Genomic DNA, 20,413 nt, shown 5'->3' with positions numbered 1-20,413 from the left:
TTTGACCTAAATTTACATACATTGTCACAAAAAATATCAGCCTCGGTAAATATATTGTTATATTGGTCGCAATATGTTAATCATATTAATATGTTAATTATATTATTTAGTTTTATATAGATTCCCTGTTATTAAATACGAGCTGAACCCAGCAATGCTTTGCTATCGCTAGATTTGAGTTCTTGCTAAATAGATTAAATAAACACAATTGAAATTTTGATATCAATTATTGTATTTAGTTCAAATTAGATGTGTAAGCATACATTATAATTTTTGGGTTTCGGTTTAGATAAATTGTGAGGACAGAGAGTTTTGATAAATAGTTGTTCGAACATTGTTTTCCTGTCACTGTCTCGCAGATGCCTCCCCGATACTGTGCGAAAAAGACAACTGCATGTCAGACCTTTTGTTAGAATAGACAAAATTGACGTTTTGCTGTACCGTTTTCCGCACCTCAAAACTGAACCGAATTTGTTATTTTTTTAGACAGTATCAGAATAAAATTTTCTTGTCGGTATGTTTAGCGTTTTTCAAAAAAAGTTATATTTGCATACCGGGCGCCCAAAAACAGCAGATAAAACTGTACTTTTTACGGGTTTGAATGTTTCTAGTTTCCATAACAAACAATTTTATAAAAAACGAAACAGTATAGGGACACGCCAATAGTAAATATCTATAATGTGTAAAAAAGAGCTCTGCGCTGGTTTGGACATGTAGAGCGAATGGACAACGAAAAAACGGCTAAAAATATTTGCAATGCGAATGTTCATGGATGCATAAATAGAAGAAGACCGTGAAAGACATGGCATGACCAAATCCAACAAATACTTGAAGATGGCAAATGGTAAATTCGGAATAATCGGCGCGCGTGCATGAGAAGATCTATAAATGTAGAGGAAGCGAGATCTGAATGCAAAGATAGAGTGATGTGGCGTTCTATCCTCTCTGCCTACCCTTACGGAAAGCGGCGTGATAGTTTGTTATTGTTGTTGTTATTGTAAAAAAAAAATCTCTAGTGTCATAATTCAAGGAGAAAATACGTGAACGTTCGTATGAAGAAAAGTTTGGCCCGTTTTCCTCTTAACATTAAACATAATTAAGTATACTTACAAAAATTTACTAAAAAATCTTTAGTAAAAACCGTTCGGATAAACGTACGATAAAAAAGATGTTGCAACTTTTCATTGGTAAGTGGGTACTTGTTTATGATTGAATTCCAAATCTATGAGTAATAGATATTCAAATACTGAATTTCAGTAGGTACTCAAGTACTTGTTTATGTCTGAATTCCAAAACATAAAATAATTTAATATTTTCAAATAAAGAATTCCTTTGGCAAATGTCAAACTCTGCTCACGGATGCATTTTAGTCAGGAATGCGATTTTCAAAAATGTATCGAATGTTAGTTGATATTATTTTAATATAACCAAAAATCTAGTAAAAAGAAATAAATAGGTGGAAATTATAAGGAATTCAATGAAATAATCTGACTGGGATCCACAAAAAAACGAATGTTGTTTGTAAACATTAAAAAAGCACCTTTTTTATACACAAAAAAAATAACCTCCGTCCATTTTTTTTGTATCCGCATTCTCGGCGAATGCAACCCTGGTAATGGATAAAAAATCATTTACGCTCCTCAATTTTTTTGTACTTGATAAATTGAAGATTTTAAATCTATAAACCTTCTCGTGGCAAAGATGTACATTTATCTAAAAACCGCACGTAAATCGGTCCGGTAGTTATCCAGTCCATCGAGGACAACCATACAAACATCGCCTTTTATATATATAGATGTATAGATGTAAATAGATGCATATAGAAGTATACTAATTTTATGCAAAAAATGTATAAAATAAAAACCAGCCAATGACGGGTCATCTTCATCATAAGCTCGACAGCCCTGGGTGGGCCTTGGCTGAATCCGTGAGTCTCCTCCGCTCTTGCCGGTCTGCTGCCCTTGCTCTTCAGTTACTCACTTCCAACATTGTCATATCTGCGCTGATGCAGTCCATCCATCGCATTTTGGGCCATCCTGGTCTTCGTCGTCCTTGTGGCACAGAGAGAGTTAGGCGTTTTATGGGGTTTTTGTCGTGCATTCTAATTATATGGCCAGCCCACCTCAGGCGTCCCACCTTGATGGAGTTGATTACATTGGGCACTCGGTACATATTGTATGGCTCTCTATTGTAGCGACGACGCCAATGGTTGTTTTCTCTCACAGGACCAGAAATAACTGTGAGGATTCTTCTTTCGAAAGCTGCAATGGTTCCATCAATATTCTTTGTCAAGACGGGTCATAAGCCCTGTAAATGACTTCCGTATTCCCTTCTCAAAATGGTTTTTTCTCTCTGTTGTAACAAATTTAGATATTTTTTAATAATTTCCCCTTGAACCGTTTGTAATGTATAATTTACTAGCGGACCCGACAGACGTTGTCCTGCCCGAACGTCTGCCTGCTATTATTTTGGAAAAAGACTTTTCTTTGATAAGTACGTACCTAGGTACTTGTTTATGATTGAATTTCAAAACTTAAAATTATTCATATTCAAATATTGCATTTAAGTAGGTACCTAGGTACTTGTTTATGGTTTAATTCCAAACATTAAATTATTAATTTTCAAATATAGAATTCTTTTTGCAGATGTCAAACTCGGCTCATCTTCTTTTTTTTTATTAAAAAATAGATATTTGCGTTCTTAGGATTTACCCAAATATTTAATTTTGAGGGCCATTCTCAACGAGTTGTAAATAACTCACTATTAGAAAATGGAATCAAGTTGGGGTAGAGTGGGATTCGAACGACGGACCTTTGGTCCGCGAGTCCGAGACACTAGCCGCGGGACCACAACCCGATCTTAGCAATGGGTTGCACTATATTCATGAATTCGATTTTCAAAAATGTATGAAATGTGAGTTGATATTATTTTAGTTTTACCGAAAATCCAGTAAAAAAATTAATGGGAAGAAATTATAAGGAATGTATGGAAATAATCTGATTGGGATCTTATAGATATAAAGCGAATGCTGTTTGTAAACATTCAAAAACAAACTTTTTTAAACACAAAAAAAACTACATCCTTCCATTTTTTTAATATGCATTCTCGTCGAATGCAACCCTGGTAGATCGATGAAAAAAATAATTATGCTTCTATTTTTTTTTTACGGATTCGATTGAAAATTTTGATATCTACGAACACGCGCAGCTCAAAGATCTACATTTCGCTGAAAACCGCAAGTAAATCGCTTAGTCCGTTGTAGGATGATTTCATGTAAAGCATAAAATTAAGAAGAGTCCAGAAGGAGCGTAGAATCATATTTGAATACATCGGACTGTGTCCAAAAATCCCCCCACTATGCCCTACTTTCGACGCGCGCATTCGTAATGTCACCGCGTAATGTTGCACGATTGGAAAAAAATACAATCATAACACAAATGGAAGGTAAAAAAAAAAGTAATCTGTTAATTTTTCTAAAATTTTATTGTGCACGCGGAATTATTGATTGACACAACAGAGTAGGTAAGTAAATGGTCATTTAATACAAGTAATTGAATTAATGAACTTTAAACTTAAAATATAAAACACATTTTATTTAACATAAAATGTTAAATGTTATTTGCTGTTTTAAAGAGAATGTCGGTCAAATGTCCACCACGGAGTTGTTTAATCCGAGGTCCAATTTTCATTAATTCTCTCATTAGATGAGCAAAATAGGGTACAAAAATTTACTACCCTGGCAACATTAACGAAATTTCCATTTTGTTTTTTCGACAATCTGACAAATGGAAAAATAATTCAATTTTAAAGTAATGCATTTGTTATATACACATTAATTTGCTAATTACACATGAAATGTAATCACATGAGATGCAATCGCATCCTGTTTCTTAAAGATCCTGGCAGTATTTCTACACTCTAAAAGGACACAACACGGCATAGTTGAATTCAAAACAGGAGTTACGTACTGAGCGACGTCTACAAAGAAACTAATGGGTCAAAACGTAAACCTACTCATTTATGAGTATTTTCGTCGCCTTCTGTTTGATGTGCGTATGCGGTTTCTGGACTATTCTGAATTATATGATATAAAGATGAATTTTTGGTTTTGCTAACATTCTGTCTTTCAAAATCGATAAGTGATAGAAAAAACTGAAGCCTTTGCCATGCGAATTAATAATGGCAAAGATAAAATGTAACTTTATTCGGAACGGAAACTCTTTAGGGTCCCATTGTAGGCCATTTTGGGACCAATATTTTGCCTTTTTTCATTTTCGATAATGCTCCCCCTTTCACCTTTCCTATCCCCCAAACCCTTTCCACGCATATTATATTATACTATATTCACATGAGTACCTTCACTACCCACTTCTACGCTAGTTTACACTACCCTCTATTTCAAAACTCTACAACATTTAATTTAATTAATTTGAAAATATACGTGTGGGACTTTTTTTATCAATTTATCGATAATTATAATACTGATTGCTTGCTAAGTCCTTAAAAATATATCTTGATTAAAATGACAGCTGCCAAACTAATGTGACTAGTGATAAGTGATAGAAAACTACTGATCACTGACCATGTACCAATCAAATCGATTTTAACGAATTGTTTTTTTTTTTTATGTAAACATGAAACTCTGTTTCCGAAAATTGATATAAAAACACAAAAAAGCCTATTACAGTGGGTTTAAGACAATTACCACCAAAAAATAAGACATTAATACTTTTTTTCATGAACAACATCAAATGAATTCTTTTTTTATTTGATCGATTTACTTTGACTGATTTGTGCCACCTCTAACATTTTTGCAAAATGATTCAACCTTCTAAGAACGCCGTCAATAATTTGTTTTTTTTTAACAAATTACAACAGGGATGAAGAATATATTAAAGAAGAGAATATGGAAGTCTAGGCATTTTTTTTAGTTTTAAAGCTGATTTTATATAATTATGTTGATTTATGTGTCAAGCATTGTATAAAAAAAAAATAACATGCAAGATACCAATGATTTTTCGTGTGTCAATATAAATCCCTCATTAGACGTTACTACAAAGTTATGTCGTCACTTTTGCTGATAACTGTCATTCTAATCAAGCTATATTTTAAGGAGTACAGCAATTGAAAATCCATTATTAGGTATTATTATTATGAATAACTTACTTGTCATTTTCGTAAATATAATTTCTCAAGGATACTTTACAAAGTGACTATGAATATTTATTTTACTTATTTATCTATGCTCAATGTGCATTTTTAAGGACATATGTATACATAGAAAGTTATTATAAAGGAAAGTAGAAAGACACAATGGTATATAGTTGACTTAGTGGGAGTGGAGCTGGAAAGAGGTGTTTATAATTTAATTTGATTCAGTGATCGTTTGAAAGAAGACAACTTGTTATCAAAGAAATCAAGACTGGTATGTTTGTTGGCAGACCTAAGAATTCTGGGCATAGGGGAATGAAAACCATAGTTAGTTCTATGGTTATCGGTATGAAAGAGTAAGTTTTGTCTGAGGTTTCTAGTAAGCATATTTCATTTTATTGAGCTCACTAGTTCAGCCGCATCAAAGAGTGACTTGAGAATTTCAAATAGGACTATAGAAGGTTGGATTAATTCGACGGTCTTGAAGAGAAGATATATTTAAGCTAGTTTCTAATTCACACTGATTTTAATTTGACTAAAAATCAAGTAAAACTTATCAAACAAACAAACCACCACGCAGTTTAACCGTAGTAAAGGCAGAGAGAATGGAACGCCATACCGCTCTGTCTTTGCATACACAGCTTGCTTTCTCTACATTCATACATCTTCGCAAATCGATTATTCCAACTTTTGATTTGTCAATCTTCGAGGATTTGATCATTTCATGAATTTCTCAATCTTCCACGTTTTCAGCACCCATCAACATTCCCATCATAAATCCTTTTATCCATTCTTTCGCTGTCCATTCACTCCACAAGTCCAAATGAACGCAGCATTCTTTTCTCGATATTTTACGTGAATAAATTATTTTAAAACATCTTTGAGAAAAAATCGAATTTGTTTTAAAATCATCTGAGGTGAATAAATATTAAAATATACAATTAGACATACAATTATAATATACCAGAACGCGTAGAATCAGATTTCATCAACACTGTGTCAAAAAACCTGACATCCCGCCTGCGCGCATGCGTGAAATGGCCGCGTAATGTTTACCAGACCGCGAATAATATAATAGTATAACGCAAGTATTGGATAATTTTGCGTAATGTTTTTTTATTTATTTTTTTTATAAAAATAAATATTTGCGTTCTTATAAATTACGTAAATATTTCATTTTGAGAACCATTTTTGGCGAGTTGTAAATAACTCACTATTAGAAAATGGGAATCAAGTTGGGGTAGAGTGGGAGTCGAACCATGGACCTTTGATCCGTGAGTTCGAGACACTAGCCACGGGACCACAACCCGATTCAATGTTATGTTTTGCTTTACCACATAAAATATTTTACTGACTGGACTTTAAAAACAACAGGTATTTTTATAAGGCAAACATAAAAAACATTAAATAATTGTTTAGTAATTAAGTAAATTAACGACGTTGAATATTATACTAAGGTTTGTTAATAGAAAGTCAGGTTAAAAAATCGACTACCCTAGCGCTACTAAAAAAGGCTACCTTGTTTTATTTAACAATCTGACAGACGGTAAAATAATCGAATTCTTAAATAATATTATTTTTTAATTCGCTACTTACACATAAAAAGTGATCCTACCCTATTACCTTTTGATCCCAGCAGTATTTTGACACTTAAAAACGACACAACTCGGCGTAATTCAATTCAAATCAGCAGTTGCGTACTAAGCGACGTCTACAGAAGTATCTCATGGCCAAAACTTAAAATTCTACTTTCGTACGCGTTGTACGCGGTTTCTAGACTATTATAATTCCATGCAATTATGTTTTTTCTCATTTAATTTTACAGTAACCCTGTTCTCAATAAATACTCCAAAAAACACCTTTACCATATTGCGAAAGAAAAAAACAGCTATATAGAATATGTATCGAACAACGAAATTGTATTGAACAGAAGGATAATGTGATTGGAGATGGAATCCAGGTTACTTCAGCTCCTATCCACCCGTCCTGAAGAGCTTGTTTCCCCTGGCAGGAGAACAAAGGGTTCGGAGAAAGGTTCGCCACAATAAATACGAGAGAATTTCGCTGGGAAAAAATAAATATTTGAATAGGCAACACTTTTTTGCGTCCTTTTTTGCGGCAGCCATCTTGTGTTTTTCATCAATTTTTTACTCGGCTGAACGATTTTGAATTCGAAATTTGCTTTCTTTTGTACCTGCCAAATGGAATGTTGCCAGTATAATGAAACGTTTTATCTGTCTGAAATATTATTTGTCGTATATTTTATTGTTATCTAACCATATTGAAAAATCTTATAAAAACGTAGGATAGTAAAATGTGATTATAAAAATATAAGCAACAGTACGTCTTAAGGATTTGGTTTTACCTAAATTTAATAAACCACAACTCGATTCATATAATTATTTATAAATATACTAAATAAACTAAGCCAATTTTTTTTTGTATAGTTATTTCATTTTATTTATTTATTTAACAAATTTACGGACCATGTCCAATTTAAACAAATCATACAACGAAAAACAAGAATACTACAGTAACAAATAATAGAAGCAATGCAACAAAGAAAAGCCAAGACAAGTTAATACATTAGACAGGCATTATGGAATCCAGGTTAATTCTACAAATATACAGTCAATTTATCGGGAAAATTTCTTCAGTCGATTTGTAAAAAAACTCAATTTACAATCAAAATAATTAAGATCTTGATTTTCATCATTCTGGGTAGGGCGCATAGAAACCATAATTAGTCTTATGATGACCGAGGAACAGAATTTTATTTTTTCTGAGTCTACGTGAAGAAACATTAAGAGATATTTGTTTGAGAATAGCTGGGACATCAAATAATAAACTATTAAGTATTTTAAACGTGCAAATTAAATCTGCATTAAATCGACGTTGTGAGAGACTGGATATATTGAGGAAAAGTTCCATGTCTGTATAGTTATAGTGATCTCTTGTGATTCCTAGTTTGTGCGTATTTTTTCTTATAAATTTATGCTGAACTGATTCGATGCGATTTATATGAGTAACAAATGAAGGAGACCATATTTCGTAGTATCGTATTATCAGTGCAATGTTTTTTTTTAAGTTTGAAATTTTTTTGATTTCTTTTCGATGAGTTCTGCTGATTAGTCGGTTGACCTACCTTAAACCACAAATCTACCACAACCCTTATCATTGATTGATTCGCAAGAACTAGTTACGTCATGCAAAGTAATTCGTTTTTATTAAAATCAATTTTATTATTTTTGTCCAACATTTTCAAAAAACTTCGCCTTACAATTAAATTCTCTAATTTTTACCGCGCGTAAGAATACATTTTTTCCAATTTCCCGTAGGGCTGAACTTATTCATTAAAGGTAAATATTAACTTCCAATTGTAATACAGGCCGTGAAATCTATAGTCATAACAGATATGTTTAAATGTCAATTAAAAAAACATGTGTTTAGCAGATGAATTTAAAAAAGTAATCTTACTCGTGTTAGCTTTATAGAAGTTTTCTTTTTAAGTGTACGTATATCGTTTGAAAAATGTTAATAATTAGTATATGTTTTAATAATAATTAGATATAAGTTAATATTAGGACATTCATTTATTATGTTTGTACTATTTAAAGACAAAATAAAAAATAAAAATATGGAAAAAAAAATTGGTAAATAAACTGTTCCAAGAAGATGTATAAAAATCGAATACTCCACACCTCTTTTTACACGGTTTCGAAACAACACGCTAAAAAAATTCAATTTGACCGGCCGAAGTTTCAGTTTCGGCCAATAAAACGAGTTTCGGGCGCGGTTTCAGTTTCAGCCAAAAAATGGCCGAAACTTCGGTTCAGCTGAAACTTGCGGTCGGGATGTGTCAGATTACATTCGCCTTTACTCGGGTGCATCTTATAGCTCGTGACTCGGCCGCGTGACCTGTAACCTTAAGTTTATTTCGGCTTTCGGCCGATGAGCGCACGTTCAATTTATGCCTTTTATTTCATTATAAATTTTATTTGACTTTTGTTTTAATATAAACTCATAAGGTTTAGCAAATTAGGCCTAATTTTGGGTATTTTGAGATGACTTTTAACTTATCTAAATGTTTCGATAAGTCAATATTAGTGTATATATAATGAAGAACTTTAGCCCTACGGGAAATTGGATACAAAAATGTTTGTTTACGTGCGGTAAATATTAAACCATTTAATTGTGTATGAAAAAAAAAATAAAGGTAAACTACTTTGAACGACATCACAAGTTCTTCTAAATCAACCACTGAGAGAGTGGTGTGATAGATTTATGGTTTCCGGGAATCTAGCCCACAAATCAGGACAACTCACCGAAAAGAACTAGTGGCGTTACGCGTGGAGTAATTAAAAAATTACAAAACGATACATAAAAATAGTTTTTTTGCTTAGTTTGATAAGTACCTACTCTATTCACAAATAAATAAGATTAAAAAAACCCTGAATTTTTTAGTTCAATTTGATTGTAAAAACTGCACTCTTTCATAACAAGTATTTAATAATGCACAAGATTCATTTGAAACTAAAATAGTTTTCTTGAAATATTTTTTTCTGTAACGGCACTGATATGACACGTGACAGCTCACTTCAATCAAACAACCTCGCGAAATAATTTTACCTTTCAATATCATTCAGTCAAGCCGTCAACATCCTTCACTATTGTAAAGGTTGATTCCCCAACATTCATGCACCGTGCGGAGGGCAGATTGACGTGGCATTTGAATTACTTCGGTCATACCTTATTGATTAAATTATTACCCCGAGTTCCTTCTGTTAGCACGCGACTCGAGAAAAAAACTGTCGATGTTAGAAAATTGATTTACTGACATGTTTTGAGTATTAGAAAGGTTTTCTTTTGCCGGTAAGTATATTTTCCAGATAATAATGTTGATGGATTCCGGATTTTACCCCGTGAATGTGATGGTTTTTGAAAGAAATTAAAGTATGACTAAATGTGAAATCACTGTGAATGGAATTATACTAAAACAAGGAGAGGAATTTGTGTAACTGGGAAGTATGTTTACTAGATATGGAATGACTGAGAAAGATTTTGAAAGGAGGGTGAGTGCCTGGCCTGATTGTGAGAGTGAACTGGCAAATAAATGTTTGTCACAAGAGGCAAAATTAACAGTTCACAACGGAGTCCTGGTCTCGACCCTGATGTATGGGATCGAAGTATGGACTTGGAAAAACGGGGATGAAGGTAGGCTGAATGCTGTCGAAATGCGATCTCTCAGGCGAATGTGTGGTAAAACTATGTGCGATAGATGCATAAATGTTGAGATCCGTTACCAAATTGATCAACGTAAATCGATCGAATAAAAAATAATTAATTTGTTGTTATTCTTATTCTTTAGTAAATAATAAAAATAGGCTTGTTTTTGCGTTTTTATATCAATTTTCGGAGACAGAGTCTCAATTAAAGCAACACTTGGGTGGACAACGCTTCGAGACTGATGAAAGAGTGCAGGAAGCGGTCACCAAATTCCTCCACGGACTGGCGGCGGACTTCTTTGAAGCTGGATTCCAAAAGTGGATTAGTAGTCAATAAAAATGCGTTGAAAAATCTGGTGATTATGTTGAAAAATAGTTAAGAAATTAAGCTTTCCAATGACGTATTTTTCAGTTCAAATTAAAAATGCCTTAAACCTGGAAAAAATTGAGAACCTTATTTTTTACACAACCCTCGTAATTAGTATACATTTTAATAATAACTAGATATAAGTTAATATTAGGACATTCATATACGAGTATTATATTTGTACTATTTTAAGACTAAATAAAAAAACAAAAAAAATGTAGTGCACGGCTGGGGCGGCCTGTTGTTGGGTCGGTGATACGGTGACAGTAGAGTGAGTATGAGCGGAGGATTGATCGTATTGTAGAGGAATTCTCCTTTTTAGTTTTTAAACGAAAAAAGGAGAGAACTTTCTCGGAACTGTTAGACTTCCCTATGTTTGTGTAGCAGACCCGACAGTTGAACGTAGTAATGCAGAAAGCAGCCAGCCATATAAAAATGAAACTGAGATAATAGCACTTTTGTGAAATGAGTGAATTATCAACTCCAAACAAAAGTTGGAATGTTTTTGACCTTAACAAATGATAAACAATGAATACATAAGTTTTTTCAATATTAAAAACAAGAATCTTATAATGTATTTGGCCAGTTTTCATAATTTGTAAAAAAACATAAAATTTTGCTAGAGATGTGGGCGTTTTCTGCGAATTGAGAAATACATAGTTGGATAATTTATATAACGCCATTTTTGTGAAAATCGCCTCAAGGGCGCTGTACAATTAATAAATATCCCAGTACGTCTTGCAGCTACAGAGCGCATGGACGGTTGGGATTCTAGTTCCTCGTTTTCAATTAAGATCAATAAAAAAATATACCAGAAATGCTTTTTTTGTGATCGACGCCATTTTCAGAAGGTGATTAATACAGTTTTTTGTACGAAAGTGGTCTGGCTGTTTTTAGCAGAACATAGAATTGACCTTCCTGCACCCGATAATATCAATATCTTTTTTTTTTTTTTAATTGTGGATTGGCTGCTTTCTGCATAACTACGTTCAGTTGGGCCTGGTTGCGTACTGCGAACCAGTTTTTTCACATTGGCAAAAGCGTCAAATTAATTATCCAACGCCATTTTTTTTTAATATACAAATACGAGTTATTTTACACCAGGGGTGGTATTCCAAACGCTCTCGCGGCCGTAGAAAAAGCTTTTATCTCGCGTATTCACATACAATATACGAGAGATAAAAGTGTTTTCTACGGCCGCGAGAACGTCCGGAATAGTAGCACAGGACAAATTTGTACTATTGTAGATAATTAGGATATCATTTTCACATCATTCGCAAAAAATATATATGAGTAGGTAAAGGTAGATACATATAAATAAATTACTTTTTTTTCTGAAACGCCTATCTTATTTCGAAGGTCAATAACATTAAATAAAGTACGTGTTTAAAATATTTAAAGTTAAGTACATAATTGTTGCGTTTTTGTCAAAGTTAGAAAAACACGTTGTTGTATCTTAGATTTTTCATGCAACAATTTTGACCATTTTTTAACTTGCCTACTTTTTTTTAGTGCAACTAGCTTTTGTAGGTATATTAGTTGAAACTTTCTTTTTGGCACATTTATTTGAAAGTGAACAATGCAATATGTAATAAATTGTAAAAATATTGCAACAAAATAAATAAAACGAGAATCATATGTTTCTATATTAATATTTCTGTCACATCGCGATAATTAGGTAATGATATTGTGACATTATTTTTTATACAAATATGTGCTTTATAGTCATCTAGCGTCGAGTAGCAGAAACAGTTTACTTTCGCTGACATGTTTGCTTACGCTGATATGTTTATCCAGTCATCATCATTCCCTTTCCGCACCTAATGATGCATAGGGCACTGAATTCACCAATCGCTGCATATCTTGATGATTTTTATATTATTTTTTACATGAAGGTAAGATGATCAATCTTACGCTACCAGGGATTATGAAATAGTCTAGTGTAAAAACAAATTTAACAAAATATTTCATGTCAACCATATCGAACTTAAAACCTCTTGAGTGGTAGGCAAACACGCTGACCACTGTACCACAAAGCCTACAATGTGTATCCAAAGGTCATAATTATTATTGCACCTTAGTACAAAAATAACATATCAAAGTTAGTACATATTAAACTTGAAAGAAAATTATGAAACATATTTTTTTAAATATGAGGTTCTTAAATCAATTTCTAACCAATTCAATTGACACCCGAAATGTTTAATATTGTAACCTTATCACCATTATACCCCTATCGATGCAGCGTATCTCGATCGTCTGTAATAAGAATGTTAGGTGATCAGTCTTACACTTCAGATACCAGGTCCAGGGACTTTTAAAGATTGTAATGTAAAATCGCTATTAAAATAAATATTTCACATTGACATGTGTGGTGGTTTGTGGTTTGACTTGGTTAGAAATTAAGGAACAAGAGAACGGACAAAGCAATTTCCGTTGACAAATATGATTAAGAATAGGCGATATGGTTGGCTAGGCCATATACTGAGGAAGCTCCCCGAGAGCCTTAACAATGCTTGGCCTACTTTACACTTACCTGTAAGCACAATTAAAAATCATGCTTTAAAAAGCATGTTAACTTTTTTTTTATCTTTAATACTGAAGGATCTTATAGTCAATAAAAAAATATGTGTATTATTATAGTTCTGTCATTTACTTCAGCATTCTTGATTTTTATTGGTTTTACCGTGTGCAATTTTCAAATAGATTTGTATAGAGTGAACCGGGTGAATAATTCATTTCTGTTAAATGCAAACTTAGTCTTGTTGATGCATCTGCCTTTGAAAAACATGTTTTCGTGCATTGCGTAAAATACCTAACTCATGCGGGCTCACTGGCCTACTTCCTCTCCTTAAGTAAATTTATTTATTGTGAAAACAAGTAGTAGTAGTTTGATTTTTTTTGTGTTATGAAACTAAAATGACCCTTTCCAAGCACAAAAGGCTTTCACTTTTTTGAGAAGTACTTAGTAAATTTACTTAGTAACTTTTATTAGTAAATTTACGTATTGTTTAAAAAAAAAAATATTCATTTACAAATAAAATATATATTATGTGTATAATAAACAATTAAATAAAATGAAATATATCATTTTATTTGCATTTGAAGATAAACTAAAATCATCATTAAATGAAAGATGTTATTATTTTTAAGTAGATTTATTATCGCATAACTATGTGTCATCACAAGAATATATACAGCATATGTTAGAATAATTAATTGTCTAGATATTGTCCATCAATATCTAAAGCTCATATTATTTGATAGGTCAGAAAATGGTACAAGATCTTATGCGTTTCTTGTACAATAATTCTAGTGCCAAATTTAGGGCCATTTTATCTGCTTTTTTACACTGGGTAGATTCTGGGATTGAAAATTGCAAATACGCAGTATGTAGATGTTTTTGGCACCATGACAGAGAACAGAAAGTTTCGCAGTTAACAAAATTAGCTATCTTGTAACAACGCGACTACTGACAACTACTGTCTACTGGAGTACCTCGACTATTACTAGTACTCGGACCACTTTATTTGTAGTGTCTAGAGTCGATTATTGTAATGGTATCTATGCAGGTCTACCAATGAATAAAATGACTCGCCTACAGCCTGTATTAAACGCCGGAGCGAAACTTATTTTTGGCATCTTTAAGTTCAGTCATATCACACCACTACTTCGGTAATTACACTGGCTACGTTTTCCACAGAGGGTGGAATAAAAACTCCGTTGGCTTATGTATAAGTCACTGCACAACTCTGCTCCAGAATATCTAAGGGAACTCTGCATTTCAGACGAACTAGATGATAGACGTCATACTCTTAGATCAGCTACATCTACGCCAAGGGGAAAAGTTATTATACTTCAACGCAAATAACGCACTCAATTTAGTGAATGTGCATTAGCAGTTGCAGGCCCTATGGCATGGAAAGCTCTCCCAGCAGAAGTGCGAAACTGTAAGAGTGAAGCGTTGTTTCGGAAAAAACTTAAAACCCATTTGTTTTCAAAATCATTTGAATAAATCTGTGGCATGTGATAACTAAGTAAATTGTTTTACTTCATTTATAAATTTAAAGTTAAAATTAAATTAATATTCATGGAATCATTTTGTAAGGCACCCTTGAGGTATTATGATATTAATAATAACAAGTAGCAATATAATATTCTTTGATCGATAATCAACATCAGAGTCCCGATTACATTGGGAAGTTAACAGAGTTATCTTAGCCTTTCTATAAAGAAAAGCCGATATTTGTGTACGAAAATGAGAATATTTGCATGAACACTTAAAGTATCTTCGTCGATTACCTATAATTGAACATGTTTAGAAGAAAAAATTGTACACATATTCTGCTTTTCATACAGAAAACTTAATTTTTCTTTGTAGATAAAATTGAAGATAAATGTTAACTTCGCATTGTAATCGGGGCCCAGGTTAAAATAAGATGGATGAACAAGATGACGATGAATAAGATGATGATGTGAACCGTATAGAAAAACAAAATTTCCAGAAACGAAAGGCAGGCAAGTGAAAAAGTGCAATTCAAAAAATAAGACAGGATAAATAAAGTGATACAAGCAACAATAAGTATTACAAATGTGGGATGTGCGAGCAGATCTTGATTCAAATATTTGTTGAAAAATAGGACGTGTTTTGTTTATAAATTTGGCCACAGATTTCACCCAATTTGTGTATTAAACGACACAATATTCACTGGGTCAAATCTTGCAGAAGATCTTGTAACATTTTCTAACCCATGTGATACAACCATAATTTACATCTTTATCTCCAGTTCTTATTCACTGCACAGCCAAGAGGCAAAATATATTAAACACTTGGGAAGAGGTTTCGCAGTTTGTTCACTGCATCTCTCCACAATTGCTGATGGTAATTTTCTCAGAAGTAGTTCCTCCCTTGCTGCCATAGTTCTCAACCTTCTTCACGACGTGCATTCCGGATATAACGTGCCCAAAAACCACATGCTTGCCATCGAGCCAGTCCGTTCTGGGAATAAAATAAAACATTTAGGTTAATTTGACAATCAATGACGCATAACCCCAACAAAATATCACTCCATAAAGAATGAAGAATAAAGAATGAACTCCAATGAAGAACATAAAAAAATAAAATCAGTGGCAAACAGAAAAAAAAATTAAACCCATAACTTTTTTTCATGTTTTGGAATGACACTGGTAATTTTTCACAATGTATTAATTTATTTTAAGTCAATTAGCTCCAGACATACTCCTACATATAGTAAATAATTAAAGTTAGGAAAATAAATGCTTAAAAATCATTAATTATAATTTGAATAAGGATAAATGTAATTAATCTACATTTGCATGCTTGTTTGCCAGCATGTGGAGGCGTGAAAAGGGTGAATATGTAGCTTAGTTTGAACTGTGCGAATCAACAGAGAAAGAAATTGTTTTGTATTAACTTACCTGACAGTACAGAGGAAGAACTGTGATCCGTTTGTATTAGGACCTGAATTGGCCATACTGAGAGTGCCTGGACCAGTGTGCTTCAGTTCAAAGTTTTCATCTTCAAACTTCCGACCATAAATGGACTTCCCGCCTGTACCGTTGTGATTAGTGAAGTCTCCCCCTTGACACATCTTTAAAATTAGTTAAGAAATTATAGATATGATTTATTTGCTTACCCAAATGTAATTTTTTACTTTAGCATGAAATATAGCAAAACTACTATGTTTTTGCAACTACTATGGTGAAGGTGTACATTGAGATTTGCATGTTAGTGTATGTACGTATAGTGCCACGAGGAAAAGACGGGTATGTCTCATAACCGGTAGACATGGAAAAGTCAAATACAAATATTTACTAACATTTATTGACATATTAGACACATGATATTTTTTAATGTTGACAGTTACCCACATATATACATATTTATATTTCTTCTTTTTTCGCGATAATATATGCTTGCTTGTTTATTAATTTAACTTAAATTTGTCTTTCTTGCTTACCGTAACACTTTATTTTCTTTGATTGCTTTACAGAATTTACTTCATAAGCTTACATCTTTGCATTTTTTTCAGCAACCATGGCGTTGAGGCGCATGTCGTACACCATATAATTGTCTGGGTCTGAACTCCTTGAATTATTTAGTACTATTTAAAGTACTTCAGGTCGTTATTGTTTAATTAATATTAAAAGTTTAAAAGCTCGGGTCTTAGGAGGTTGAAAAAGGATACAAAGTCAGGTATAACTCTGTGGAATGAGCTCCCCTGGTAGCCGAAGCCCCTCTCGTGGGTGCACAGGGCGCGGAAGTTCTCGGCTGTCTTGGGGACTACATCGGCTCGTAGGAGAATCATGACACGCCCCAGCTCCTTCTTGCCAGCGCTGATGTCCAGGTACACTTGGGGGTTGCGCTTGCCACTCACGGCGGGTAGAATCTTATCACCTGATTCCTGAAACAGTTCATTGATTTATTTAGGTGTTTTTTCAGCAGAGAGTTGTAGAGAATATGGAAACCTAGGAATATACAAAGTTTATGTTCTGTCATAAGCTGTTCACATTATACGCTGTGTAGCATTCCATATTCTGTCTATAGGTAGTTGACTTCCGCATTTCTGGTATTTTTTCAATATTGTATAAACATTCCCATATCGATTTCTTATAGGAAATGGAATTAAACTAGCGACATCTATTGTTGAAAGAAACAACAGCAAGAATTTTAATTCTCAGTTTTCCAAGATTGGTAATTCACAATTTTAATCTATGAAGCTTTATCTTTGTCTTGAAGTCTAAGACTGATCATTTAACTAACAATCCTATCACTGTCACAATTGGAAAAAATATGTATAAATAGAAAATAGAAATAGCAAGATCTCAGATGTAACGAGGAAACATTCGACATTGTTTATGGTTTTCTCCATACATTTATTCACTTTTATAACGAACAACCGAACAAAAATATTGTCAACAGTTGAGCAAAAACTCTTCAATTGTTTAAAAACATCATTTCAAAAATAACAACCTGAGTAATAAAATCTAAATGGGCGGCTAACTTAGGACTGATGCCGCTGGGCATCGGGATCGGATGACGTTTATGACACTATATGTAAGTGTCTAAGTACCTAATTGGTGATATCGCCGACAACATAAAAAAAAATTCACACGCATGGTTGGAATTGCGTGTAAAAAATCCAAGATTTACCCAGTAAGTACCGGCTAGGCACCACATTACAATTTACTGCTTCTTTTGTAGTTTATGAATGACATCCTTATTTCGGGGGTTTTTACAACGCTTTTCAGTTTTTTTTAATGTTGTATGGTCAGTGCATAATAAACAATACAAGTGGGTAACGTCAGACCAGTTAAAAACTAACCCTTGAAATATAAACATGTCTTCTAACAAGTGTCTCTTAATTTGTGAAAAAGTGGCAATAATTTGTGTAATAGAATGCGGCGCGAAAAATTTTGAGGTGTGTAAAAAATCTTCTTATCCACAGTGTAAATATTGCGGAAAAATAATAATGTTTATTTACCTGCATTTTAAATTTAGAAAGCAGTGTGTTTGTAAGGATTTATTATAATTTTCCTTAATAGTTTTACTTTGTTGATTATTTATTTATTTGTTATTATTTTTTCCATTATAAACTATGATTAATAATAAAAATAATGTGACCTCACTGGGGTTACCCGTGCCGAGGACACTTAACAATATACTTTTTTTTTTAAAATATTTTTTAATTTGAGAATAAACAAAAAAGACTTAATAAACAGAGATATTTAACAAAATGTTCAGACAGTTTTTAACACTACGTATTTTTGTTTATAAATTCTTTATGTACACCTATATTAACATATCACAACAGAGATGAAGAACATTTTAAAGAAGGTAATATAGAAGTCTAGGCATCTACAGGGCTTATGACCTGTCATTGGCTGGTTTAAGTGGCCACTTTAAACACTGTATAACGTTCACCACTCTGCCCATATTTGAACATCTGTATTTCTTTAATTTTTTCATCTGTTGATGTTTGTGAAGTTAAAGAGCTGACAAACACCTTTATTATTTATATTACAAAACGCACAATGAAAGAACAAAAACATAACATAAGCTATACATTTGTGAGCAGTTGATTCAATATTGGTTTGGGCGAATGAGACAATCCATTTCACTTTTACCTAACTTCACTATCCATTTTTTTATAGCCTTTTAGAACATTTTCTCGATACTTGTTGTTTTAATAGATAATGTAATTAGGTTATAAATTTTTATTGAATAATACTCAAAATTCCTTTGTATGAACTATACGTATATTTATTTGTTTACTTAGTGACAATATGCAATGGCGATTGTATTAAAAAAAAAACCTTTCTCTGGTATAACGAGTAATGCTTAAAATGAGCAAATTCAGTCGGTCTCATCTTCCTCTGTATCTGCATAATTTCAGACGGAGTGATATGTACTATGTATTGCCACAAACGTACATTTAATTAAGATCAACGCGATACCATTATCCATGGAATTGTGAAATGAAGTGCTCCTTATTAGAAACGCAAGAGGAAAAATATTAAAAAAAGTACAATCCATTCTATACAATACACATCATCTTATCTGTCAAGCAGAGCTCACACGAGAACCATAAAATAAACAGAACAATACAATGGACAGGACAATAAAATGAACAAAACAATGCTGTCCTGTCCTAGCTCTGTGAACATCTTAAACTGCACAGGACAGGACAGTTCGACAATACAACAATTTGATCGTAGCTCAGACGCGGAACGCTGCGAAATTTTTTGAGAGAAGTGCATTTTTACGTACTAAAGTAAATGCGTTCGGATAACCAGCCCAGAGTAAGAAAGGAAATGCGGAAATTTTCATTTGAACTTCAAATACAAATGTTTTTACCTCTTTCGTTTCTTCCGATTTTTCATCGCTGATGTCATCAGGTTTTGTGCCAGGTGTAGCGGCTCCCGCGTGTTTCTGAAGCCAGTTATCTTCACTCCATACAGGGCGCAATGAACCTTCCTTAATCCTCTGCGGAGTCGCTATATTAACTCGTATTGTTCGCCCAAACAACTCAGAATCGTTCTAAAAAATAGTTTAACAATAAGATAACCTCACAAGAAACCGGGATGTTAATTTGAAAGAATCTATTGAAATACTACTCACCATATTGTCTATAGCTGCAGCAGCATCTTCTGCGTTTTCAAACTCTATAAAAGCGAAGCCTCTGTGCTTTTCCGATTCGTAATCCAATGGTATTTGTATGTCAACAATATCGCCGAATGGAATAAAAGCTGCATTCAACACTTTTTCATCTACTTCTTCAGCTAAACCTCCGACATAAACGGTCCTTTTTGCCGACTTAGAAGACATTTTCCTTTTATTTTAATAGATTGGTTAATTTAATTGACCAGATTTTGAGGTTATGCGGTAATAACAAACCGAAACGCCAAAATACGAAAATGACATCTGGGCCTAGTGTTACAACCACAATAAAAATGTTACTAAAAAAAATCAGAAATTTGTTGGAATAAGTGCTTGCTTATGCAATTTTTTAATATTATCGATAAAAAAAAAACAACATATATTATGTGAACATTGTTTTGTTTTGGTAATTTTTAATAACAGAGGCTAATTAACTCTTCCAGTGACTAGTGACTTGGAGTTTCTTGGGCTAGATCTTCCTGCGTTTCA

The 20,413-nt window shown here is 33.1% G+C and overlaps 1 protein-coding gene across 1 annotated transcript; it reads right to left on the bottom strand.

Moving 5' to 3' along the window:
- Positions 1-13,888: 13,888 nt before the first annotated feature.
- cyp33 (peptidylprolyl isomerase cyclophilin-33) lies at positions 13,889-20,213 on the bottom strand. The gene is made up of 5 exons (XM_088232685.1): positions 19,886-20,213; positions 19,622-19,804; positions 16,953-17,168; positions 16,183-16,355; positions 13,889-15,742 (listed from the first exon to the last, which is right to left on the bottom strand). The coding sequence occupies exons 1-5, from the start codon at positions 20,090-20,092 to the stop codon at positions 15,598-15,600; spliced, it is 924 nt and encodes a 307-aa protein (XP_088088811.1). The 5' UTR covers positions 20,093-20,213; the 3' UTR covers positions 13,889-15,597.
- Between the last annotated feature and the right edge of the window lie 200 nt (positions 20,214-20,413).

This window comes from Micrasema longulum, unplaced genomic scaffold (assembly GCF_059751315.1).
Source record: "Micrasema longulum isolate JH-2025_06_02 unplaced genomic scaffold, ASM5975131v1 h1tg001009l, whole genome shotgun sequence".
Lineage (NCBI taxonomy): Eukaryota > Metazoa > Arthropoda > Insecta > Trichoptera > Brachycentridae > Micrasema > Micrasema longulum.
Note: the sequence above shows the minus strand (reverse complement) of the source record. Positions and strands in the feature narration are given on the sequence as shown.